At 41.5% G+C, this 22,870-nt stretch overlaps 2 protein-coding genes and 1 long non-coding RNA gene across 4 annotated transcripts in view; 1 reads left to right on the top strand and 2 right to left on the bottom strand.

Annotated features, from left to right (window-relative positions):
• Window positions 1–815: 815 nt before the first annotated feature.
• On the bottom strand, window positions 816–7,261 carry cep15 (centrosomal protein 15). 2 transcript variants are annotated; one of them, XM_023993753.2, is made up of 4 exons: window positions 7,150–7,261; window positions 2,639–2,762; window positions 2,394–2,462; window positions 816–2,202 (listed from the first exon to the last, which is right to left on the bottom strand). In XM_023993753.2, the coding sequence occupies exons 1-4, from the start codon at window positions 7,200–7,202 to the stop codon at window positions 2,011–2,013; spliced, it is 438 nt and encodes a 145-aa protein (XP_023849521.1). In that variant the 5' UTR covers window positions 7,203–7,261; the 3' UTR covers window positions 816–2,010. The 2 variants fall into 2 exon arrangements, with proteins under 2 accessions (XP_023849521.1, XP_023849524.1); XM_023993756.2 differs by lacking the exon at window positions 7,150–7,261 and adding an exon at window positions 4,218–4,305.
• LOC111968199 (uncharacterized) lies at window positions 4,583–6,213 on the top strand. The gene is made up of 3 exons (XR_002877851.2): window positions 4,583–4,672; window positions 5,096–5,150; window positions 5,262–6,213. It is a non-coding gene; the product is annotated as an uncharacterized lncRNA (long non-coding RNA).
• A 12,795-nt stretch (window positions 7,262–20,056) lies between the features above and the next one.
• The window catches only part of LOC111968171 (receptor-type tyrosine-protein phosphatase gamma), a 328,528-nt gene continuing 325,714 nt past the window's right edge, over window positions 20,057–22,870 (bottom strand). The window contains exon 28 of the mRNA XM_070442954.1: window positions 20,057–22,801. Coding sequence (XP_070299055.1) covers window positions 22,655–22,801 — 147 coding nt within the window. The 3' untranslated portion in view covers window positions 20,057–22,654. The remainder of the gene's footprint in view (window positions 22,802–22,870) is intronic.

Genomic DNA, 22,870 nt, shown 5'->3' with positions numbered 1-22,870 from the left:
TAGCTCTATTCTGTGTTTTTAATCACTAAAAAACTCCCCCTAGTCCTTGCTGATGACAAGCATACCCATAACATGATGCAGCTACCACCATGCTTTAAAATATGAAGAGTGGTACTCAGTGATGTGTTGTGTTTGATTTGCCCCAAACACAATGCTTTGTATTCAGGACATCAAGTTAATTTCTTTGCCACATTTTTTGCAGTTTTACCTTAGTGCCTTATTGCAAACAGGGTGCATGTTTTGGAATACTTTTATTCTGTACAGGCTTCCTTTTGTTAATAACTCTGCAATTTCGGGTTTCGGTTACTATTGAGTAACTACAATGTTGTTGATCCATCCTCAGTTTTCTCCTATCACAGCCATTAAATTCTGTTAGTTTTAAATTCCCCATTGTACTCATGGTGAAATCCCTGAGCAGTTTCCTTCCTCTCTGGCAACTGAGTTAGGAAGGATGCCTATATCCTTGTAGCGGCTGGGTGTATTGATACACCATCCAAAGTGTAATTAATAACTTCACTATGCTCTTTTTGTACCCATCTGCCAACAGGTGCCCTTCTTTGCGATGCATTGGAAAACCTCCCTGGTCTTTGTAGTTGAATCTGTGATTGAAATTCACTGCTCGACTGAGGACCTTACACATAATTTCATGTTTGGGGGTACAGAGATGAGGTAGACATTCAAAAATCATGTTAAACACAATTATTGCACACAGAGTAAGTCCATGCAACCTATGTGACTTGTTAAGTACATTTTTACTCCTGAACTTATTTAGGCTTGCCATAACAAAGTGGGTGAATACTTATTGACTCAAGGCATTTCAGATTTTCATTTTTTATTAAATTGTAAACATTTCTAAAAACATAATTTGACTTATGGGGTATGGGGTGTAAGCCAGCGACACAAAATCTCAATTGATTCAATTTTAAATTCAGGCTAACACAAAATATGGAATAAGTCAAGGGTTGTGAAAACTTTCTGAAGGCACTGTATACTGTGTGATGAAGTGTGGGGGTGGTGGATGGGTTAATACATGTAAAAAAAAAAATTGAAATAACTTATACGCTAACATTTTAATGGATAAACATATTGAATTGTTGGGTGTGTATATAGTGTGCAACATTTTATTTGTATAGTTTATTATTTGTTAGTCAACTCTACAAAGTTAGGTGTGTGTCAGCTCATGCTTTTTAATGGACTAATAAGCTAAACTATAATGATTTATTAGGTAAAAAAGTATATTTGCAGTGAATGGAATATATAGATGAAGAATGTGAATAAAAAAAAAAAAAGTTTGGTTACATATGCACATTGCTTGTTACGCCTAAAAGATATTACACAGTATATGAAAAAAAAGTGCTTTAATGTACACATAAGAAAAGAACATAGCTAGTATACAGACAATACATGCAAATAAATAAGAGCAAATTTGATTAAATCATTGCTCAGTGACAGATGAAGTGAATGACCTGAATGACCTGAGTCTAACTAACTGAAGGAATTTGCCATTGTTATCCAAATCTATGGTGCTACCTCCCCCTAGTGGGCAGATATGAACCATGAATTCAAAGACACCATATTCTGTTTCAAATAAAATTCTGATGGGATGGGATTACCATAAAGTGTTACAGGCAATACCATCACACTGAAAGTGTGAGCATTGCTTGTAAACATTGCAATCAAGAGCAGCAATTCTGTAGACTGAGGGGTAATAGGCTAAATCTGAGCTTCACCCTGAGACATCAAAATGGCTGAGCACAAAAAGGAGTTGCAGTGTAAACAATGGAAATCAACATGATGCCTACTCAATAATGTTGGTGCTAAGAATACTGTTATTCTCATAGGAAAACAGCCCATATGAGACTAAATATGGCCTATATAAAAAAAGAGCATTTACCTCAGACACTCACAATAACCTCAATATACAGTGTAATTGTCAACTGATTTTAGTTTTTCCTTCACTCCATGTTGATCACATAAGATTAAGTCAAAAGCCAGATTGTCCACTTCAGGTCATTTGACATGTTTCAGTATAGGACGAGGAGGCAGAGCCCCATCTTGTGTGGGGGCATGGTCTCTGGGTGTGGTTTTCTGTTTTCGTTGTTTAGGTGTTCTGCTAGGGTCACTGCTAGGATGTGGGCCCTTACCCAGGAAGAAGCGCTCCCATTCTGGGATCTTCTCCTCAACTGATGCCCAGTAACGAGTCTGGAACAAGACAACAGTACAGCGGCCTGTGTCAACAACAATCTGTGACCCCGACTGTACTTGATTATCAGGTATAGTAGGGTCAAGATGCAACACAACTCAAAATAGCTCCCATTGAATATTATGGGAGGCAAGGCAATCTTCAGAGAGGGCATGTATTGCTAATTTGTTGTTACTAAGAGATCCCTTACCTCCAAACTGAGGATGTCAGGGTGTGGGAGTTTTCTTGTTCTGAGATGATTCTCCATTTTCTGCAAGTCCTGTATTTGGAGAAAGGATCAGCCTATCACAAATTCAGCTATTCCTTTACACATGGCCTTCAAAGCCTACAGTATACCAGCCTCATCAACATGCACAATAAAAGGCATGCACTGAACATGTACATTCAAGTAGAGAACCTAGCAGCGGGTCTGAGAGGCACTTGGTAGATTCATACCTGGAGGAGCTGGGCGTTTCTCTCATGTGCAGCTTGTGACAGCTTCACCTGCTGCCTTCTCTTGCTCTTCTGTTGCTCATATCGACTCTCCATCTGCTGAAGGAGCACAGCCCTCTTCCCTAGACTGACACAACATGGATGACTTCCTTAGCTATGCTTCCATGTGAAAATGAGCTTTAGGCTCTGCATGTTATTCAAGTAGAGATAAATTGAGCTACCTACACTTTTGTTCTGGATATTCAGCAGGCCAAAGCCACTTATGAAATTTTAAACAAACTCTCAGGGGGCCAGCTAAAGTTAACTAAAGGGCTTGTTTGACATTGCAGCCGACAGTGCAGGCAACTGCTGACTGACTGACTGACTGATCTACAAATCACCTTGCATCACAAATAACTACTTAATATTATTTGTAGATCAGTCACAATTTACCCATGATACATCACAGTTTTAATGCTCTTGAACATGCCATTATCGGCTAGCCAGCAGATACGATCCGCTTGCTTACAGCTGCACTAGGGTCGGACATCATTCCTGTGTATATTATGATACGAGGAGCCGGTGCGAGATATGGCTCGGAAAACGTACCTCAATCATGGGCCAGCATCCCTGTGGAACACTTTCGACGCCTTGCACGGTCTGTTACAACAAGAACATTGAACGACTGCTAGTTTTTCCAGAAAACTGTTATTTTCCTCCTCATGCTAGGTACCAGAAGCCGCAGCAGCCGTTTTGGAATGGCAGTGTCAGATAATCAGCTCTGTTAATGTTCAACATGACGCACCATTCCATAATGGCTGCTGTTGCTACTGCTAGCTACCATGAGGACAAACACGTCAGTTGAATTAAAAAGGAGCAGTTGCTCAATCTTCTTGTTGTAACAGTTATGATAAATGGGACAATTCGGAGTATACCGCATTTCTCATCCCTGGATTGAGCTATGTTTTAAAAGCAATATCTTGCACCGGTTCTGCGGTGTCTTATTATATACTGAGTGTACAAAACATTAGGAACATCTTACTAATATTGAGTTGCACCCCCTTTTGCCCTCAGAACAGCCTCAATTCGTGGAGGCATGGACCGTACAAGGTGTTGAAAGCATTTCACATGGATGCTGGCCCATGTTGACTCCAATGCTTCCCACAGATGTGTTAAGTTGGCTGGATTTCCTTTGGGTGGTGGACCATTCTTGATACACACAGGAAACTGTTGAGCGTTAAAGACCCAGCAGCACTGCAGTTCTTGACACACTCAAACCAGTGCATCTGACACCTACTACCATACCCTGTTCAAAAGGCACAAATATTGTCTTACCCATTCACCCTCTGAATGGCACACATTCACAATCCATATCTCAATTCTCTCAAAGCTTAAAAATGCATTTGCGGTATTAACAAGTGACATCAATAAGGGATCATAGCTTTCACCTGGTCAGTCTATATGTAATGGAAAAGGCAGGTGTTCCTAATGTTTTGTGTACTCAGTGTAAACAGGAATGCTGTCCGACCATAGTCCAGCTTTAAGCAAGCGGCTCGGATCTGCTGGCTTTTTTAATCAGCTAGTTAGCATTAGCTACATTTACCATATTAAGTTTTCGTGCGAAGAGTGAATCGAAGAGTGAGATTAGGTGTGAAGATGGTAACAACAAGTAGTAATTCAAACATGAACTGTATAGCGCCAGGCTGTAGGAATTGGCTCCAAAAAAAATCCCTCGGTAAGCTACCATCGGCTGCCCGAGGACCCACAACTTTTGAAGAAGTGGCTCCATGTCCGGAAGAGGAAGGACGTGTCAGCTTGAGCTAGCAGGATCTGTAGACAGCACTTTGCAGAGGCAGACTTCGCGATGAAGGGCACTTGCGATGCGGCAACCGGGAGTTTCCGAATGGAAAGGAGTCATAGGCCTATGTTGAAGCCCTCTGCTTGCGCCTCCATTTAAAATTGAGGGTTATGTTGTAGGGGTTACCGACCGACCATCATCAACATCGCTGAAGCAATTGAACGGAGGAGGTTCCGCGAGTCAATGCAATGGAGCCTGAGGTAACGTTAACCGGTCATGACTGTTGTTGACTAGGCTAGCGTTAAACACTGGACAACATTGTTGCAACTCTAGTTGAAGGTAACTAGCTAACTGCATCGGAAGTGTTTTGTGTAACACCCCCCCAGCAAACAACGTTAGCAAGCTACTCAACTGCAACACAGTTTCACCGTGTACCCGTTATTAGGTAGTTACTGTAGCTAGCTTCCACCTCAGATAGTCAAGTACTGTAATACATTTTGTTGACAGATTTGTTATCTCCACCTCATTTAGCTAGACTGAAGTTGACATAGCTAATGTTTGCTGAAAAATAAATGTCCCTGTATTTGCTCTGTGTGTTGACAAAGCATACAAGACAGGAAGCTTGTTAATGCCAACTAATATATTTGGGTTCAGTTGTCTTAACAAAACATGTTTGTTTTCAGGATGACATCTTCATCCCTGAAAAGGTTTTCATCCTGGAGGAGACTGGAGGCAGAGGTACATGCGAATCCATGTTATTTCTAAGGCTATTGTTCATTTCAAGTATATGCAGTGATTCTTGAATATAACTATAGCCTAACAGATGCCTTAATTGTTTTCTACCAACAGGAAAGAAGGGTTAGTACAGCATGCCAAACAGGAAAGAAGGGTTAGTACAGCATGCAAAACTGAACCCTGGGTGCCAGTGTTCCTGTGCTGCGGTGGAGAAGAGGTCCACCGGGACCATCACTAAAGCGCTCGGGGCCCAGCTAGATAGCACTCACGACCATCAGTATATAACCGAGTCCTGGCCCAATACGCCACAGATGGAGCTGACGGAGAGTGAGATCAGTGAAGACCATAACTCGCTGTATGAACCTGAGAGCTCAGAATCCCAATCATCACAGTGCGAGCCAAGATATACTATCGATCACTTTAGGGGAGGGGGCTGGTGTTCTGAAAGTAGAGAAGGAGCAGGCCATTCAACAGCGAATTCAAAGATACACCCATCTATAAAGGGAATCAGAGTGGAACTGTTTTCCACAGATTTTTTAAAACCCCTTTCAATGGATGTGCGACCTTGTCCCGGTCCTGCTGTTTCGACTCCCTCTCTCTCAACCTATGAAAAGCCAACTGACATTTGCTCCTGAGGTGTTGAACTGTTGCACCCTCTATAACCACTGTGGTTATTATTTTGATGTAAAAAGGTATTTTGTAAAATACATTTCATTGATTGTTTGCTGTGCTGAATGCCGTGTATTCACTAACTGTCAGTGATGGGACATATAGTATCTGTAACATACAGATTGGTGTGTGAATTTCATCTGCATCTTAACTTCTTAAAGTGGCAATAGAAACAATAACAAAGTGACTCCCTGCTCCTCTTTTGGTAAAATGCTGAGGGATGCGGCTGGAGAAATGTAACCACTCTCAAATTCATAGGCAGTGCTATAGATGCAAGGACTGACCATCCATGATATCAAAATTGTTATCCTGTTTCTATGATCTGTTTCCACCCTTTGGATAAAGGCGTCTGCTAAATGGCATATATTATTAAAGTCTACTTTGACTCTGCCAACTAGCTGTCCAGTGTAGTTACCATTCCTTTCCAATAGATGGCAGGGAGAGGCAGAACTTGCAGTGTATTGAGAGTCACAAATATAACAAAGTTATATTTAAGCGCCTGGCCACGAAGACGCTCACGAGCAGTGTGAGTGCAATGATTGAATAACATGCATGTGTAAATTTATTTTGCACCGCTTGCGCATGCGACGCGAACGGTGTAGTCAGCATGTAATTCTCCCTTGTGCCCATAGGGTGAACTGGTGATAAACTGCCAGCCTTAATGCTCTGCAAACAAAATCATAAGAAAAGTTAGAATGATACCGAAACTAAATCACAATGTATTCATAATGAGCACTCCCCATTATTGGTTAGAATGAAATGTCATGAATCATGATGCTGGCTGCGATTCCAACTCTGGTCGTCTAATCAAAAGGCAAATGTGTTACCATTGCGCCAAACAGTGCTGGTGATAAATATGATACTGATTATATATATTGAGCACCTACCCACTACGGATAAACGTTAATTTATAATCAAGCAACATTTCACCAATTATTTAACTGGCATATCGGCTGCTGACTGGTCGAGTAACCTCTTCTGCCAGGAAGTCCTTCATAAGGATTAGTGACATGTCCAATAAATACATCGCCATCCAGACAGATTGACAGGAACCTCTGACTGGATGTAATGCAGCCACCATCGGCTGGGATTTTGTGCTGTATCGCCACCATCCCTCTACAACACATTATTTCATTCTCTGTAATAGACTGAGTTACTCTGGAAATCCAGCCATTATTTTTTACAGTTAACGTTAGCTGGCGTTCTAAATCATAGTTTTTCCAATCCCTGTTAACGTCACATGGTTCTGACTGAGCTAACGTTAGCTAACCTTGACGACACTCTACTAATGGTCAACATTTCCCTAAAATGGTTTAACTGGACAATAGCTCACATTTCTTCGTGTTCCTTGTTCAGGTCTACTTCTTCAAATGGAGGAGATGCCATTCTGCTAACTTAACTAGAAAGAGATAGACACTTCTGACCTTCTTCTTCGATGAGGTATAACGGCGGTTGGCATCCAATATGTTGCATTACCGCCACCTACTAGACTGGAGTACAACTCACTAATCTAACACTACACTCACAAAAAAGGTATATAAATAAAATAAAAAATAACATCACCCTACTCCACTATTCAAATCTATTTAGTCATACCTCATGCCAACAACCTGAAAGGATGGGACATCACCACTTAACACACCATGTAACTCTTCTGATGTCAAGTCTTGCACACCCAACTACTTCTCTGCAGCTCCCACCACAACCTCAATTTTCTGCGACTTGCTATCAATGCTAAAAATCCAATCTTACTGAAACATATATCACTTGTTGGCCTCTCTCTCTCTGTACTGGTACAGATATACTACTCAAACCACTCCTCTCAGGATCCCTCCCCCTTTGACCCATCTTCCTCTACTTTCTTCACTGCTTCAGCATATGACAACTTCTGCACTACTCTAACCCTGGAAACCTCAACCCGCCTATCTCCCACGGGACATTTCTGACTCCAAGCTCCATGGGCACCCCTACAATTAACACATACCACTCCTTCTCCCAATGCTATACATTCCTTTGTCTCATGCCCTTCTGCACACTTCTCACACTAGGAACCTCCCTCCTACACACTGCTGCCACATTCCCATAAGCTTGACACCTGTAACAATGTAGTGTATTTGGTACAAAAGCTTGTACAGGATAACTTATATATCTTAACATCACATTGTCGGGCAGAGACTCAACATCAAAACTCAAAAGAACAGACAATGACTCTTCTGTTTCACCACTCTCGCCACCCTGTCTGCGTCGCACCAAATGACGAGCATCACAAACACCAGGAATCTTCAGTTGGTCAACTTTTACATTTTCTGCTACCCAAGTAATCGCTCCTTTTCTTGAGAGTGAAATAATTCACATTTCTTGACCTCATTTGTTTAATGCCGAGCGCCTTCTCCCTCTGACCAGCAGAAACAAACAATTATCACAAGACCACTTCTGGTTACCCTCACCGATTCCACAGTACCCAACTTTGTTTTCACCCACCCTGAAATCACAAATGGATCAGGGTCCACTTTTTCCAAAAAACTTCACTCCTAATGTCACAGACTCATCTTTATCCTGACCCTCGGTGCAAGCCTCGGGCTCCGAGAACTTCACCACACCTACCACCTCCAATACTTTGCCCTCATTCGCTTCCATTTCTACTCCTGTCTTCAGCTCACTCTGCTTACACTTTCTACCATTCTTTTTAACAAACCATCTCCCTTTTATCCACCATTTTTAACTGTCTCAAGCTCACCATCTACCTCCTATGCCTCTCTTTTTCCCTCCATTCCTCTTCTGTATTCCAAGTGTACGTCTCCTTATGATAATACTGCACTTCTCCTGACACATCTAGTTCTTGCTTTCTCAAGGGATGCCATTTAACCGTCTGTCACAATCTCCGTACAATCAGCACGAACCCCTTGGGATGTAACGTTCAACAGTGCATCCCACTTATAATGCAGCTGCTTCGTCTTGATGTTATTCTTTATCAAAAGCTACTACGACACTTTTCAATTTCAAACAAGTGCACCAAAACCCAACAATGTATCCACTTCTGACTTTCTTCTCACCATTTCCGCAAGAACATGTATCCATAGGAATGGACCGTAAACCGAGGAAATGACAACGTTGAGTGCGCTGGAGAACCCAAAGGCCTATGCTCCACTGCTATTTGTAGATTTTAGATCAGCAGCCACACATCCTCCTCAGTTAGCTCAGACAGATGTCAGTCTTACCCTTTACTATCAGGTTGTATCACTCATTTCTGACCAACAGGACAGCAGGTCCGAGTGAATGAGACCCTGTCTGAGCCCAAGGTCATTGAGGTGTCCCCCAAGGCTGAGTTCACCCATCCTATTCACACTGTATACAAATGAATGTACAAGAATAAACCCTGATAACTATATTGTCCAGATTTCTGATGATTCTGCCATTCTGGGCCTAATGTCTAGAAACGGATACTTCTGTCTATAGGTCAGAGATAAAAGTTTCTACAGTGGTGTGATGACTACCACCTCATCCTAAATGTCAAGCAAACGGAGGATTTTTTTTTCTCACCCCAAATCTGTTGGTGACCACTCATCTGTGGTGGTCCATAATGTGGACGTTACTCAGGCCCAATCTTGCAAATGCTCTAGAGTCCAACAGCGACTTAATCTTTTTGCGTAGGTTCAGGGTTTTTGGAGTCAAACAGAAGGTCATGCTCCTATTTGACCAGGCTGTCATAGAGAGCATTCTACTATAAGGCATTTCAGCCTGGTGTGACAACTTGTCAGTTACCTTAAAAAGCACAAATCCATCACCTGATCCAGACAGCCATGAAGGTGATGGGTTTGAGGTTTAGTAGCGCCTGTCTGACTGTCTTTGAACAAACAATTATGACACAGGCCAAGAAAATAATGTCAGACCTCCCATGTACTCCACCCAGTTTTAGCTTCTCCCATCAGACAGACGCAGTTCCTCAGTGTAAGCACTCATTCATCCCCCTGTCAGTCAAACTCCTAAACAGCAGTATGTAGGGGGAGACCATGTGCAATGTGATATATATATATATATACAGCTGAAGTCGGAAGTTTACACACACTTAGGTTGGAGTCATAAAACTCGCTTTTCAACCACTCCACAAATTTTTTGTTAACAAACTAGAGTTTTGGCAAGTCGGTTAGGACATCTACTTTGTGCATGACACAAGTAATATTTCCAACAATTGTTTACAGACAGATTATTTCACGTATAACTCACTGTATCACAATTACAGTGGGTCAGAAGTTTACATACACTAAAGTGACTGTGCCTTTAAACAGCTTGGAAAATTCCAGAAAATTATGTCATGGCTTTAGAAGCTTCTGATAGGCTAATTGACATCATTTGAGTCAATTGGAGGTGTACATGTGGATGTATTTCAAGGCATACCTTCAAACTCAGTGCCTCTTTGCTTGACATCATGAAGGTACCACATTCATCTGTACAAACAATAGTACGCAAGTATAAACACCATGGGATCACGCAGCCGTCATACCGCTGAGGAAGGAGATGCGTTCTGTCTCCTAGAGATGAACGTACTTTGTTACGAAAAGTGCAAATCAATCCCAGAACAACAGCAAAGGACCGTGTGAATATGCTGGAGGAAACAGGTACAATTAGTATCTATATCTACAGTAAAACGAGTCCTATATCGACAAAACCTGAAAGGCCGCTCAGCAAGGAAGAAGCCACTGCTCCAAAACCGCCATAAAAAAGCCAGACTACGGTTTGCAACTGCACATGGGGACAAAGCTCGTACTTTTTGGAGAAATATCCTCTGGTCTGATGAAACAAGTATAGAACTGTTTGGCCATAATGACCATCTTTATGTTTGGAGGAAAAAGGGGGATGCTTGCAAGCCGAAGAACACCATCCCAACTGTGAAGCACGGGGGTGGCAGCATCATGTTGTGGAGTGCTTTGCTGCAGGAGGGACTGATGCACTTCACAAAATAGATGGCCTCATGAGGAAGGAAATTATGTTGATATATTGAAGCAACATCTCAAGACATCAGTCAAGAAGTTAAAGCTTGGTCGCAAATGGGTCTTCCAAATGGACAATGACCCCAAGCATACTTCCATAGCTGTGGCAAAATGGCTTAAGGACAACAAAGTCAAGGTATTGGAGTGGCCAACACAAAGCCCTGATCTCGATCCTATAGAAAATGAGTCGGCAGAACTGAAAAAGCGTGTGCGAGCAAGGAGGCCAATATACCTGACTCAGTTACACCATCTCTGTCAGGAGGAATGGGCCAAAATTCACCCAACTTATTGTGGGAAGCTTGTGGAAGGCTACCCAAAACGTTTGACCCAAGTTAAACAATTTAAAGGCAATGCTACCAAATACGAATTGAGTGTATGTAAACTTCTTACCCAGAGGGAATGTGATGAAAGAAATAAAAGCTGTAAATAATAAATCATTCTCTCTAATATTATTCTGACATTTCACATTCTTAAAATAAAGTGGTGATCCTAACTGACCTAAGACAGGGAATTTTTACTAGGATTAAATGTCAGGAATTGTGAAAAACTGAGTTTAAATGTATTTGGCTAAGGTGTATGTAAACTTCCGACTTCGACTGTATATATATATACACACATACATATATATACATATATATACATACATACATACATACATACATACATACATACATACATACATACATACATACATACATACATACATACATACATAAAGTACCAGTGAAAAGTTTGGACACACCTACTCATTCCAGGGTTTTTCTTTATTTTTGCTATTTTCTACATTGTAGAATAATAGTGAAGACAGCAAAATATGAAATAACACATATGGAATCATGTAGTAACCAAAAAAGTGTTGAACAAATCAAAATATATTTTATGTTTGAGATTCTTCAAAGTAGCCGCCCTTTGGCTTGATGACAACTTTGCACACTCTCAGTATTCTCTCAACCAGCTTCATGATGTTGCCACCTGGAATGCATTTCAATTAACAGATGTGCCTTTGTAACAGTGTTGCTTCCGTCTCTCTCCTCACCCCAATCTGGGCTCGAACCAGGGACCCTCTGTACACATCGACAACAGTCACCCTCGAAGCATCGTTACCCATCGCTTCACAAAAGCCATGGTCCTTGCAGAGCAAGGGAAACAACTACTTAATTAACTACTTCAAGGTCTCAGAGCAAGTGACGTCACCGATTGAAACGGTATTAGCACGCACCCCGCTAACTAGCTAGCCATTTCAGACAGGTTACACCTTGTTAAAAGTTAATGTGTGGAATTTCTATCCTTCTTAATGTGTTTAAGCCAATCAGTTGTGTTGTGACAAGGTATTGGTGGTATACAGAAGATAGCCCTATTTGGTAAAAGGCCAAGTCCGCGTTAATCTAGGATCAAATTATGTCAAACTGGTTTAGTCATGATAACACTGACATAGTAACATCATGACACCCCTCCAAGTCAAGACCTACAGTACCTCCTCATGTATTCTCCGAATGCCATTATTTTTGGGCTATACTTTGTTAGATGAACATCTCAAATTAAAATGACCTCTTTCATAATTTCCTTCTGTCTTTCATGATTGTCCTACATGATACGTTTGGATGCTGTTCACATGGAAAACCATCAGACAAGGCTACACATCTGTGTCATTTTTAGAGTCCATCTATCATTACTTGTGCTGCATCTAAAATATGTGGTTCAGGATTGTTTAGCTTGAGCTGAATAGGCAATATGTATTATTTATTTATTATGTTAATTTGACGGGGACAATGTACAACAAAAAATAAGTCTGGAACTGAAGGGTGGAACTAAAAATAAGATAACTCATGTAAAATATACTGTGTCCGTAAAATGTATATAGGTTCAGACCTTTTGTGAAACAGCACAGTTGAAAAATATATGGCAAATAGAAATCAAAACTGGATGGTCTTCAGCGATAGATGAGAGGGGTTGAGGGTAGCTGAAGGACGGAACTAAAAACAAACAAAAGATAACTATAGAAAATGAGAAGTGATGCGTTGCACCAGATTCAGCTGACAGCTAATTTACATCTGCAGTCCCCAGGCAGGTGAACATATAAACATGAAAAAAATGATGTACAAACAGATATTCAAAACCATAGATCAGGACATACAGGCACATTTTACCATGTGTCAAATCGTTCACAGTGAACGTGCAATTCATCATTAAAAAAAAAAACACATTTAAATGTCTCAATAAATCCAGGGAATAAAAGTTTAAGATCAAACATATTTAAAAAAAAAAAAAAGTTGTATATCACTGTGAAAAAAAGATTTGTCAACCTTGATTCCTTTTTTCAGGTTTGCCAGGATTAATAGGCTATGTATCAGAATAATAGGCCTATCATTCAGGACAGATTGTTTTTCCAAAGGTAATTCAAGATCTACTTTATTGTCCCCGAGGGGAAATTTGTCTTGGACACACATAGCTGATGCATACAGTAACAATATAAACATGAAAGTATATTCAATCACAAACATTGCCTGTGTCCTTATCATACATAGCCCACCAAATCACAGATGATTTAATCAGACCTACACACTGTACATACAGGACATATACACTACCGTTCAAAAGTTGGAGGTCACAAAGAAATGTCCTTGTTTTTGAAAGAAAAGCACATTTTTTGTCCATTAAAATAACATAACATTTATCAGAAATACAGTGTAGACATTGTTAATGTTGTAAATGACTATTGTAGCTGGAAACAGCTGATTTTTAATGGAATATCTACATAAGAGTACAGAGGCCCATTATCAGCAACCGTCACTCCTGTGTTCCAATGGCACGTTGTGTACGCTAATCCAAGATGATCATTTTAAAAGGCTAATTGATCATTAGAAAACCATTTTGCAATTATGTCAGCACAGCTGAAAACTGTTGTCCTGATTAAAGAAGCAATAAAACAGTCCTTCTTTAGACTAGTTGAGTATCTGGAGCATCAGCATTTGTGGGTTCAATTACAGGCTCAAAATAGCCAGAAACAAAGAACTTTCTTCTGAAACTTGTCAGTCTATTCTTGTTCTGAGAAATGAAGGCTATTCCATGCGAGAAATTGCCAAGAAACTGAAGATCTCGTACAACGCTGTGTACTACTCCCTTCACAGAACAGCGCAAACTGGCTCTAACTAGAATAGAAAGAGGAGTGGGAGGCCCCACTAAGCAAGAGGACAAGTACATTAGAGTGTCTAGTTTGAGAAACAGACACCTCTGCTTCTGCCTCAATCCCCACCATGTTCTCCCCCACAGAGTCCTTCACTATGAACTTAGTGATGGCAACGTCTCTCTTCTGGCCGAGGCGGTGACAGCGGTTCACACACTGGTCCTCTGTTGCTGGGTTCAAGACTGGGTCCATGAGGAAGATGCGTGAGGCAGCTGTGAGGTTTAGCCCCACCCCTCCGGCTTAGAGTGACAGAAGCACTCGGGTGTATCTCTCTGGAACTCCTTGATGACCTGAGCTGTCCTCTTCTGGCTCAGTGCCGTCCAGACGCACAAACCTGAAAAACATCCTCCCTGAGTGGGACTCTGCAGTAGAGTGAGGAAGCGTGTTGACCTGAGAGACAACTGGACTCTTGTTGCTGTTGCGCTCACTGCACAGTCAGAGCAGGCTAGACAGATCCTCCACCTTGGAGCTGCTCCTCCAGTTCTCTGAGATGTTGCCCTCCTCCTCCTCTTCTTCCGGAGGAAAACCCACCAGCTCACTGGCCTTGAGGTAGACTAGTGGTTAGAGCGTTGGGCCAGTAACCGAAAGGTTGCTGGATTGAATCCCTGAGCTGACAAGGTAAAAATCTGTCATTCTGCCCCTGAGTAAAGCAGTTAACCCACTGTTCCCTGGGCGCCGAAGACGTGGATGTCAATTATGGCAGCCCCCTGCACCTCTCCGATTCAGAGGTGTTGGGTTAAATGCGGAAGACATATTTCAGTTGAATGCTTTCAGTTGTACAATTGACTAGGTATGCCCCTTTCCTTTCCTGATCTGGCCTCTGCACAGAAGGCACCACGCCTGCTCCTGCTCAGTATGTATGACCTCTGCGATGCACAGTACACAGTGTGTGATGACGCGCAGACGGACAGTCCAGACACAGCACATTCCTCATCAGAGCCACTGCCCAGCACCAGCCTCAGACGCTCTCATAACTCTAAAGGAGTCACAGCTACCACACCTGTATGTGTAGTGGTCTTGCACAGTAGGTCAGGGTGGCAGCAGAAATGTCTCAGCCTGATCAGAATGGCCAGAACATCCACTTAGTTCCGAAAGGGACCTGCTAATGCAGGTTCTGAAGGCCAGTCCTGTCCCCCTGTGTGACAGGTCTCTGTATGACTCTGTTCCACCACTATCTCACGTCAAATGGCTTCAGATGCAGAAATGCCAACAGCAACCACAGATCATGAAATAAGTGTTCATGAAATGGGAGGCAAATTGTCTGGCGAGCCTGTATTGATCATTGTATCATGTGATGACAGATGCTGACCTAATCTAATTAATGGTAGGCTTCATGTGGCTAGTAGGCCTATGTGTAGCTATCTGAAACCTCTTTATTCATTCCCTCCTACTGGGAAATCATCATTTTAATTTTAAATATATATTTTGGCACAATTACAGAAGATATATGTGCTTACCTCTGTGCTGCACACCTTTCAACATTTTAGACTCAATGTGTGACCACAAACTGGTATAGTCTTGGGGCTTGATAACAGACGACTGGCAGATGATACAATTGGCACTTCTGGCACTGAGATAAGCCATGAGGACACCAGCAGTTTTAAAAACTGTGATATTCTGTAAAACACAAACATAAATGACAAAGGGTTTAGTAAGCTAGCTAGCTAGTTAGTTAGATGAGTTGATAATGTTAGCTAACATTTTCTCACAGCAAACAGGACTCTCGGTGATGATAGTTACTTTAACAGGCTATTCTAGCTAACGTTATCTGGTAGATTATAGCCAAGTTAATGTTAGATAGCAATAAAAAGCTAGTATACATCAACAAAGAACATACACTGTATAAGCAACAGTATGTGGACACCCTTTCAAATTAGTGGATTCGGTTATTTCAGCCGCACCCGTTGCTGACAGGTGTATAAAATCGAGCACACGGCTATGCAATCTCCATAGACAAACATTGGCAGTAGAATGGCCTTACTGAAGAGCTCATTGACTTTCAATGTGGCACTATCATAGGATGCCACCTTTCCAACAAGTCAGTAAGTCCAATTTCTGACCCGTCAACTGTAAGTGCTGTTATTGTGAAGTAGAAACATCTAGTAGCAACAACAGCTAAGCCACGAAGTGGTAGGACAACAAGCTCACAGAAGGTTACTGTCGAATGCTGAAGCACATAGCGCTTAAAAATTGTCTGTCCTCGGTTGCACTCACTACCGAGTTCCAAACTGCCTCCGAAAGCAATGTCAGCACAATAACTATCCAGGAAATGGATTTACAATGTCGAGCAGCCGCACACAAGCCTTAGATCGCCTTAGATGTGCAATGCCAAGCTTTGGCTGGAGTGGTGTAAAGCTTACCGCCATTGGACTCTCAAGCAGTGGAAACACGTTTTCTGGAGTGATGACTCACGCTTCACCATCTGGCAGTCCAACAGATGAATTTGGGTTTGGTGGATGCCAGGAGAACATTCCTGCCCCAATGCATATTGCCAACTGTAAAGTTTGGTGGAGGAGGAATAATGGTCTGGGGCTGTTTTTCATGGTTCTGGATAGGCCCCTTAGGTCCGGTGAAGGGAAATCTTAACACTACAGCATACAATTACATTCTAGATAATTCTGTGCTTCCAACTTTGTGGCAACAGTTTGGGGAAGGCTCTTTCCTGCTTCAGCATGACAATGTCCCCGGGGTCCATACAGAAATGGTTTGTCAAGATCGGTGTGGAAGAACTTGACTGGCCTGCACAGAGCCCTGACCTCAACCCCATCAAACACCTTTGGGATGAATTGTAAAGCCGACTGCGAGCCAGGCCTAATTGCTCAACATCAGTGCCCAACCTCACTAGTGCTTGTGGCTGAATGTAAGCAAGTCCAACATCTAGTGGAAAGCTTTCCCAGAAGAGTGTAGGCTGTTATAGCAGCAAAGGGGGGACCAACCCCATATTAATGCACATGATTTTGGAATGAGATGTTCAATGAGCTTTTGGTCAGGTAGCGTAGGTAGCTACACAAAAGACACACCTCAAAGTGAATGGCAAAATGTTAGTCTACCTGAACATTCCTTACCATCATCTCTGCCGACCAAGACCACACACACTGAAAGTTTGAAAACGCGAAACTGTCTTCAGTGGCAACAAATCTGCCCAATTAGCTGATTCGCATTCCATACACCCACTTCTGTTGATCCTCCTACTTCTGTTGACACGCCCACTTCCAGACATACAGTTACCCATGACTCATATGTTTGCTCTCAAGGAGTTGACGTGGCAGGTTAGGAGAATGAGGTTAACATTAGGAAAAGGTAACTGGATACTTGGAGCTGTCTGAAAATAGCCATGTCAACAGAAGTGGGTGTATGGAAAGCGATTCAGGTAATTGGGCAGATTTGTTGCCCCTCAAGACCATTTCACGTGGCTGAATGGGCTGCACCATGAGTCGATTGTTGAAAACTGTAGCATTTTAGCTAAGCCTAACCCTAGGCCTTTTCCTAACCTTAACCTCATTCTCCTATCCTGCCATGTTAATTATCCTAACCTGCTACACATTTCTGCCAAGCCTAACCCTTTTCCTGACCGTAACCTAATTTTCCTAACCTGCTATGTTAATTCTCCTGACCTGCTACGTTAGTTCTCTTAACCTGTTATGTAAACACAAAGCTGACCCGCGGTGCACCTGGCTATGGCCGGTCTAACCAATAATGGAGTGCTGATGTTACACCCATCGCTGTTGGTCCACCCACTTCTTTTGCAACACCCACTTTCACCCACACTCCAACTATGCAGTTACCCATACTTGAGAAAAAGTTGGGGAGTTGCAGCGATGAGACAAGATTGAAAAAGGGGGTAAAAAAATGTGTCAGCTAAACCAGAGTTGTTTTGTCACATTCAATGTTTTATATTATCTCTATATATATTTACTCTCTCTCTCTCTCTGATATATTTAGGTGTTTACACAATGCATTGGCCAGGCTGAAAGTGAAGAAAACATAGATTTGCAAGGTGGAAATCCAAATAAAAACTACTCTGTCTCATAGGACTGTGAAAGTTCCACCATTCACTGGCTGGGCCACTGCATTATTGAGCGGTATAAACTAATTAAAATAGTCTTAGGTGGAGCATGAACAACCAAATCAAAACAATCTCTAACAAATACGTTTGTCTGCTTTGTGAATCTGACAGCAATCCAATCATGCAACTTTCAGTTACCTCCCTACTTCTGTAATTATTGCTTCGATGACAATTACACTTTCTATTGTGTAATTTAAGGCTAATCAAACATAATTACTGTGTTTTACAATAATTTATGCTTTAATAATTATGGTACTCATACTCTCACAAACACTGTTTAATTAGGCCTTGCAAAACAATTTAACCTCATGAGATCAGGATGTGTAGGCTTATCGAAAACTAAACTCAGCAAAAAAAGAAATGTCTCTTTTTCAGGACCCTGTCTTCAAAGATAATTCGTAAAAATCCAAATAACTTCACAGATCTTCATTGTAAACGGCTTAAACACTGTTTCCCATGCTTGTTCAATGAACCATAAACAATTCATGAACATGCACTTGTGGAACGGTCGTTAAGACACTAACAGCTTACAGACGGTAGGCAATTAAGGTCACAGTTATGAAAATTTAAGACACCAAAGAGGCCTTTCTACTGACTCTGAAAAACACCAAAAGAAAGATGCCCAGGGTTCCTGCTCATCTGTGTGAATGTGCCTTAGGCATGCTGCAAGGAGGCAGGAGGACTGCACATGTGACCAGGGCAATAAATTGCAATGTCCCTACTGTGAGATGCCTAAGACAGGGAGACAGGACGAACATCTGATCGTCCTCGCAGTGGCAGACCACGTGTAACAACACCTGCACAGGATCGGTACATCCGAACATCACACCTGCGGGGCAGGTACAGGATGGCAACAACAACTGCCCGAGTTACACCAGGAACACACAATCCCTCCATCAGTGCTCAGACTGTCCGCAATAAGCTGAGAGAGGCTGGACTGAGGGCTTGTCGGCCTGTTGTAAGGCAGGTCCTCACCAGACATCACCGGCAACAATGTCGCCTATGGGCACAAACCCACCGTCGCTGGACCAAACAGGACTGGTAAAAAGTGCTCTTCACTGACGAGTCACGGTTTTGTCTCACCAGGGTTGATGGTCGGATTTGCATTTATCGTTGAAGGAATGAGCGTTACACCGAGGCCTGTACTTTGGAGCGGGATCGATTTGGAGGTGGAGGGTCCGTCATGGTCTGGGGCAGTGTGTCACAGCATCATCGGACTGAGCTTGTTGTCATTGCAGGCAATCTCAACGCTGTGCGTTACAGGGAAGACATCCTCCTTCCTCATGTGGTACTCTTCCTGCAGGCTCATCCTGACATGACGCTCCAGCATGACAATGCCACCAGCCATACTGCTCGTTCTGTGCGTGATTTCCTGCAAGACAGGAATGTCAGTGTTCTGCCATGGCCAGCGAAGAGCCCGGATCTCAATCCCATTGAGCACGTCTGGGAGCTGTTGGATCGGAGGGTGAGGGCTAGGGCCATTCCCCCCAGAAATGTCAGGGAACTTGCAGGTGCCTTCGTGGAACAGTGGGGTAACATCTCACAGCAAGAACTGGCAAATCTGGTGCAGTCCATAAGGAGGAGATGCACTGCAGTACTTAATGCAGCTGGTGGCCACACCAGATACTGACTGTTACTTTTGATTTTGACCCCCCCCCTTTGTTCAGGGACACATTATTCAATTTCTGTCAGTCACATGTCTGTGGAACTTGTTCAGTTTATGTCTCAGTTGTTGAATCTTATGTACATATAAATATTTACACATGTTAAGTTTTCTGAAAACAAACGCAGTTGACAGTGAGAGGACGTTTCTTTTTTTGCTGAGTTTACTTGGGTGTTCTGGGCTTCACTACTTTACCACTAGATGGCAACCTCATATCTAATTATGTGATATTAATACAAGGATAGTGGAATGATAACACTTTATTCACAATATGATACAAACTAGTAAATTCAATGCACAAAGGCATGAAACATGGACCACACAAGGTTTTCAACAAAGTACATCAAAACCCATATTTTATTTTAAGTATAGCAATACAATTTACATATTAAATAACACTATAATAGAATGCTCTGATATAGCTTTCAACGAAACAAAACATTTTTTCCTTATTTTTTCCTTATTTCAGGTTACAAAAGAAGAAGCAACGCCCAGCTGTTCAAAATGGTCAATGGGACAAAATTATTCTATTACACTTTGACAACAGAATTGTAACTCAGAAAAAAATGACAAAAACAAAGTAATAACAATAATGATATCACAATCACTGATTTAAAGTTAATGGGAGGCGTGGAATTGTATTGGAATGTGATGACAACCACTAGCTCAGTGCACAGAGACTTGGTTTCCACGTTTCACCACAAAAGCAAAGCAACGAAAGAGTTGAAACGAGAGAAAGAAAAATAGCTTTATATGAAAATATAAATTCTATGATTATATACCATAGATACAAAGTTTCCAGAGAACGGTTGGTTATAGAAGCAACAAAATATGTACATTGTTTTCATGACACACTAGTGTTTGTGTTTTGCAACACATAAACACACCTGACAGTGGACACTAGGCTCAGTCAGGAAATTAAGAGTTAACCTGATGGAACAAGACAAAACTGAAAAAAGCTAGTGCTTAATGATGCAAAATGCCTTCACTGACAAAGGGACAAAAGTCAGCTGTCTACCCCAAATGTTGGAGAGTTATGACTTCATTCAAAAGCCCTCCTTGGAAGGAGATGAAACATGACGGGTAAAAAAATCAAATAATTGATGCATCTCTCCACTTAATTTTGTAATTCTATGAGTTGAGTGAGAAATTAAATATAATACAATTGCAATGAACTCCTTCTGTAGCAAAGGGAATTCCTAAACTAACACAAGTGATGAGGAGATGATGCAGAAATTCCAGCCTGGAAACAAAAAGATGCCAAAAGAAGCAGAAGAAAAAGTAAACAGAATTATCCTCACTCAACAGCCTACATATCACTAAAAAAGGAAATCACACACAAATGCAACTAACTTGCTCTCCCTCTCTCTAATAGTTCTATTAACGGAAATGAGTATAAGTCTTTGGTAAAAGTTACAAATCATAGGTATCCTCGATGCTTTGTTGTGATAATTAAATACAAATATTCTAATAGCATGGTCATTGTGCTGTATAATGAATTCACATTTTATTTCAAATGTAAATCACAGGTGGTCTCTCTTTCCTTCAGATAACTAAGGGAGGTATTTATCAAAGTGATTCTAACAGGAAATATAGAGGTGGCAGTATGACAACAACTTAAACAGGGTCAATGAGTTTATGTGAATCACTCTAGGACTCAAAAACCCCAGTAAATCTTTCCTTGCTTAGGCCACCATACGACAGTCATAGCATACAATCATACCACACACAAGCAGAGTTAAGCAACAGTGAGGATTAGAAACGATGTACACAAGGCTGTGTGACGTGGGAGCATAAGTCCTTTACCCCAATAATAAATTCAATAGGGTATGACACAAAAAATAGCAATTGGCTGTATCAATAGTATCCATTTTCTCAAAGAAGTTTCCGCTCACACAAGTGCATTATCATTTCTTCATTTGACTCTTCTGTGACTGTGTGTAGACTATTAGCAGCAAGAAGCAAAAACCAACTGAGCCAGAAGGGGTTGTAAATGTGCAGAAAATCAACACCGGCATTGAATAAGAGTGGTAAACTGTTGGATCAAGTGGGAGTCAGTGCGGCTGAGGCATGTCATGACATCGGACATCTACAAAATCACAAGCTATAATGATCAGTATATTTATATATATATATATATATATATATATATATATATATATATATATATATATATATATATAAAAGCATAATATGAATCGTACTAAAAATAATACAAGTTCACCGTAGCTGTTATAATACCACCTTCAATATTCAAATATGGGTTTTAATTGCTAATTAGATGCACAATGAAGATAAAGGTCATATAAACAAAAGAAAATCAAACAACAAATAGAACTGTTGACCCTATTGCCTGTAGGTGTAACAGAAACCAGACTGTTGAGTCTTGCAGCAAATGAGTGATATTTGAGCCACAAGGGTGAGGAGAGGAGAGGTGGTCTACTGTAATGAACCTCAGGTTGGACAGCTTATTCATATGAACATGGAGCTATGACACTCTCACTCCTCTTCCTTACATGAGCTAGTAGAGAGCAAACAGAGCAATGCTTTTTTTCCTACTTCTCAAAAGCAGTTGAGTGAGGGCTTTGCCATGGAATGTTGAAATCAGAGCTTAAGTGTAGTAGAGTCCATCAGCTTAGTATAGGCAGTAACTGACATTATAGTGCAAACAAGAAAGACAGAAGTATGTTTTGTTGTTGTGAACTCAAAAACGCAGGTGCAAACGCTCAGTAGGATAACATTAAGACATAAAATGGCAAAAAATAAATATCAAAAACTTTTTATCAGTGTAAAAAAGTAATCAGGTTATTCATTTAACCAAGAGTCTGGCAAAAAAGGCCTCAAAAAGTCTTGTCTTATAGTCCTTGACATTTTACAAAGTAAGTGGCTCTCTGTCTGCGAGGGCCTTGGGCCCCTCAGACCTGGTGGGTGGGCCCTTCAGACGAGGGACTCCATGCTCTCTGCCTGGTCTGACTCATCAGACATGGCCATGGTGCAGTTTCTGTCCATGGACGTGAGGCCAGAGCCATTCTCCTTGGTGCTGATCAGACTGAGCATAGCTTTATAAAGGTACTGGTACTGATCCTGTGGAGGGAGAGGAACATGGTCTTAGAGAGGGGGGAAACTACAAATGTTCAATTATGTAGTTTTTAC

This window comes from Salvelinus sp. IW2-2015, linkage group LG1 (assembly GCF_002910315.2).
Source record: "Salvelinus sp. IW2-2015 linkage group LG1, ASM291031v2, whole genome shotgun sequence".
Taxonomy (NCBI): Eukaryota; Metazoa; Chordata; class Actinopteri; order Salmoniformes; family Salmonidae; genus Salvelinus; species Salvelinus sp. IW2-2015.
This window is presented reverse-complemented; position numbering and strand designations above follow the sequence as displayed.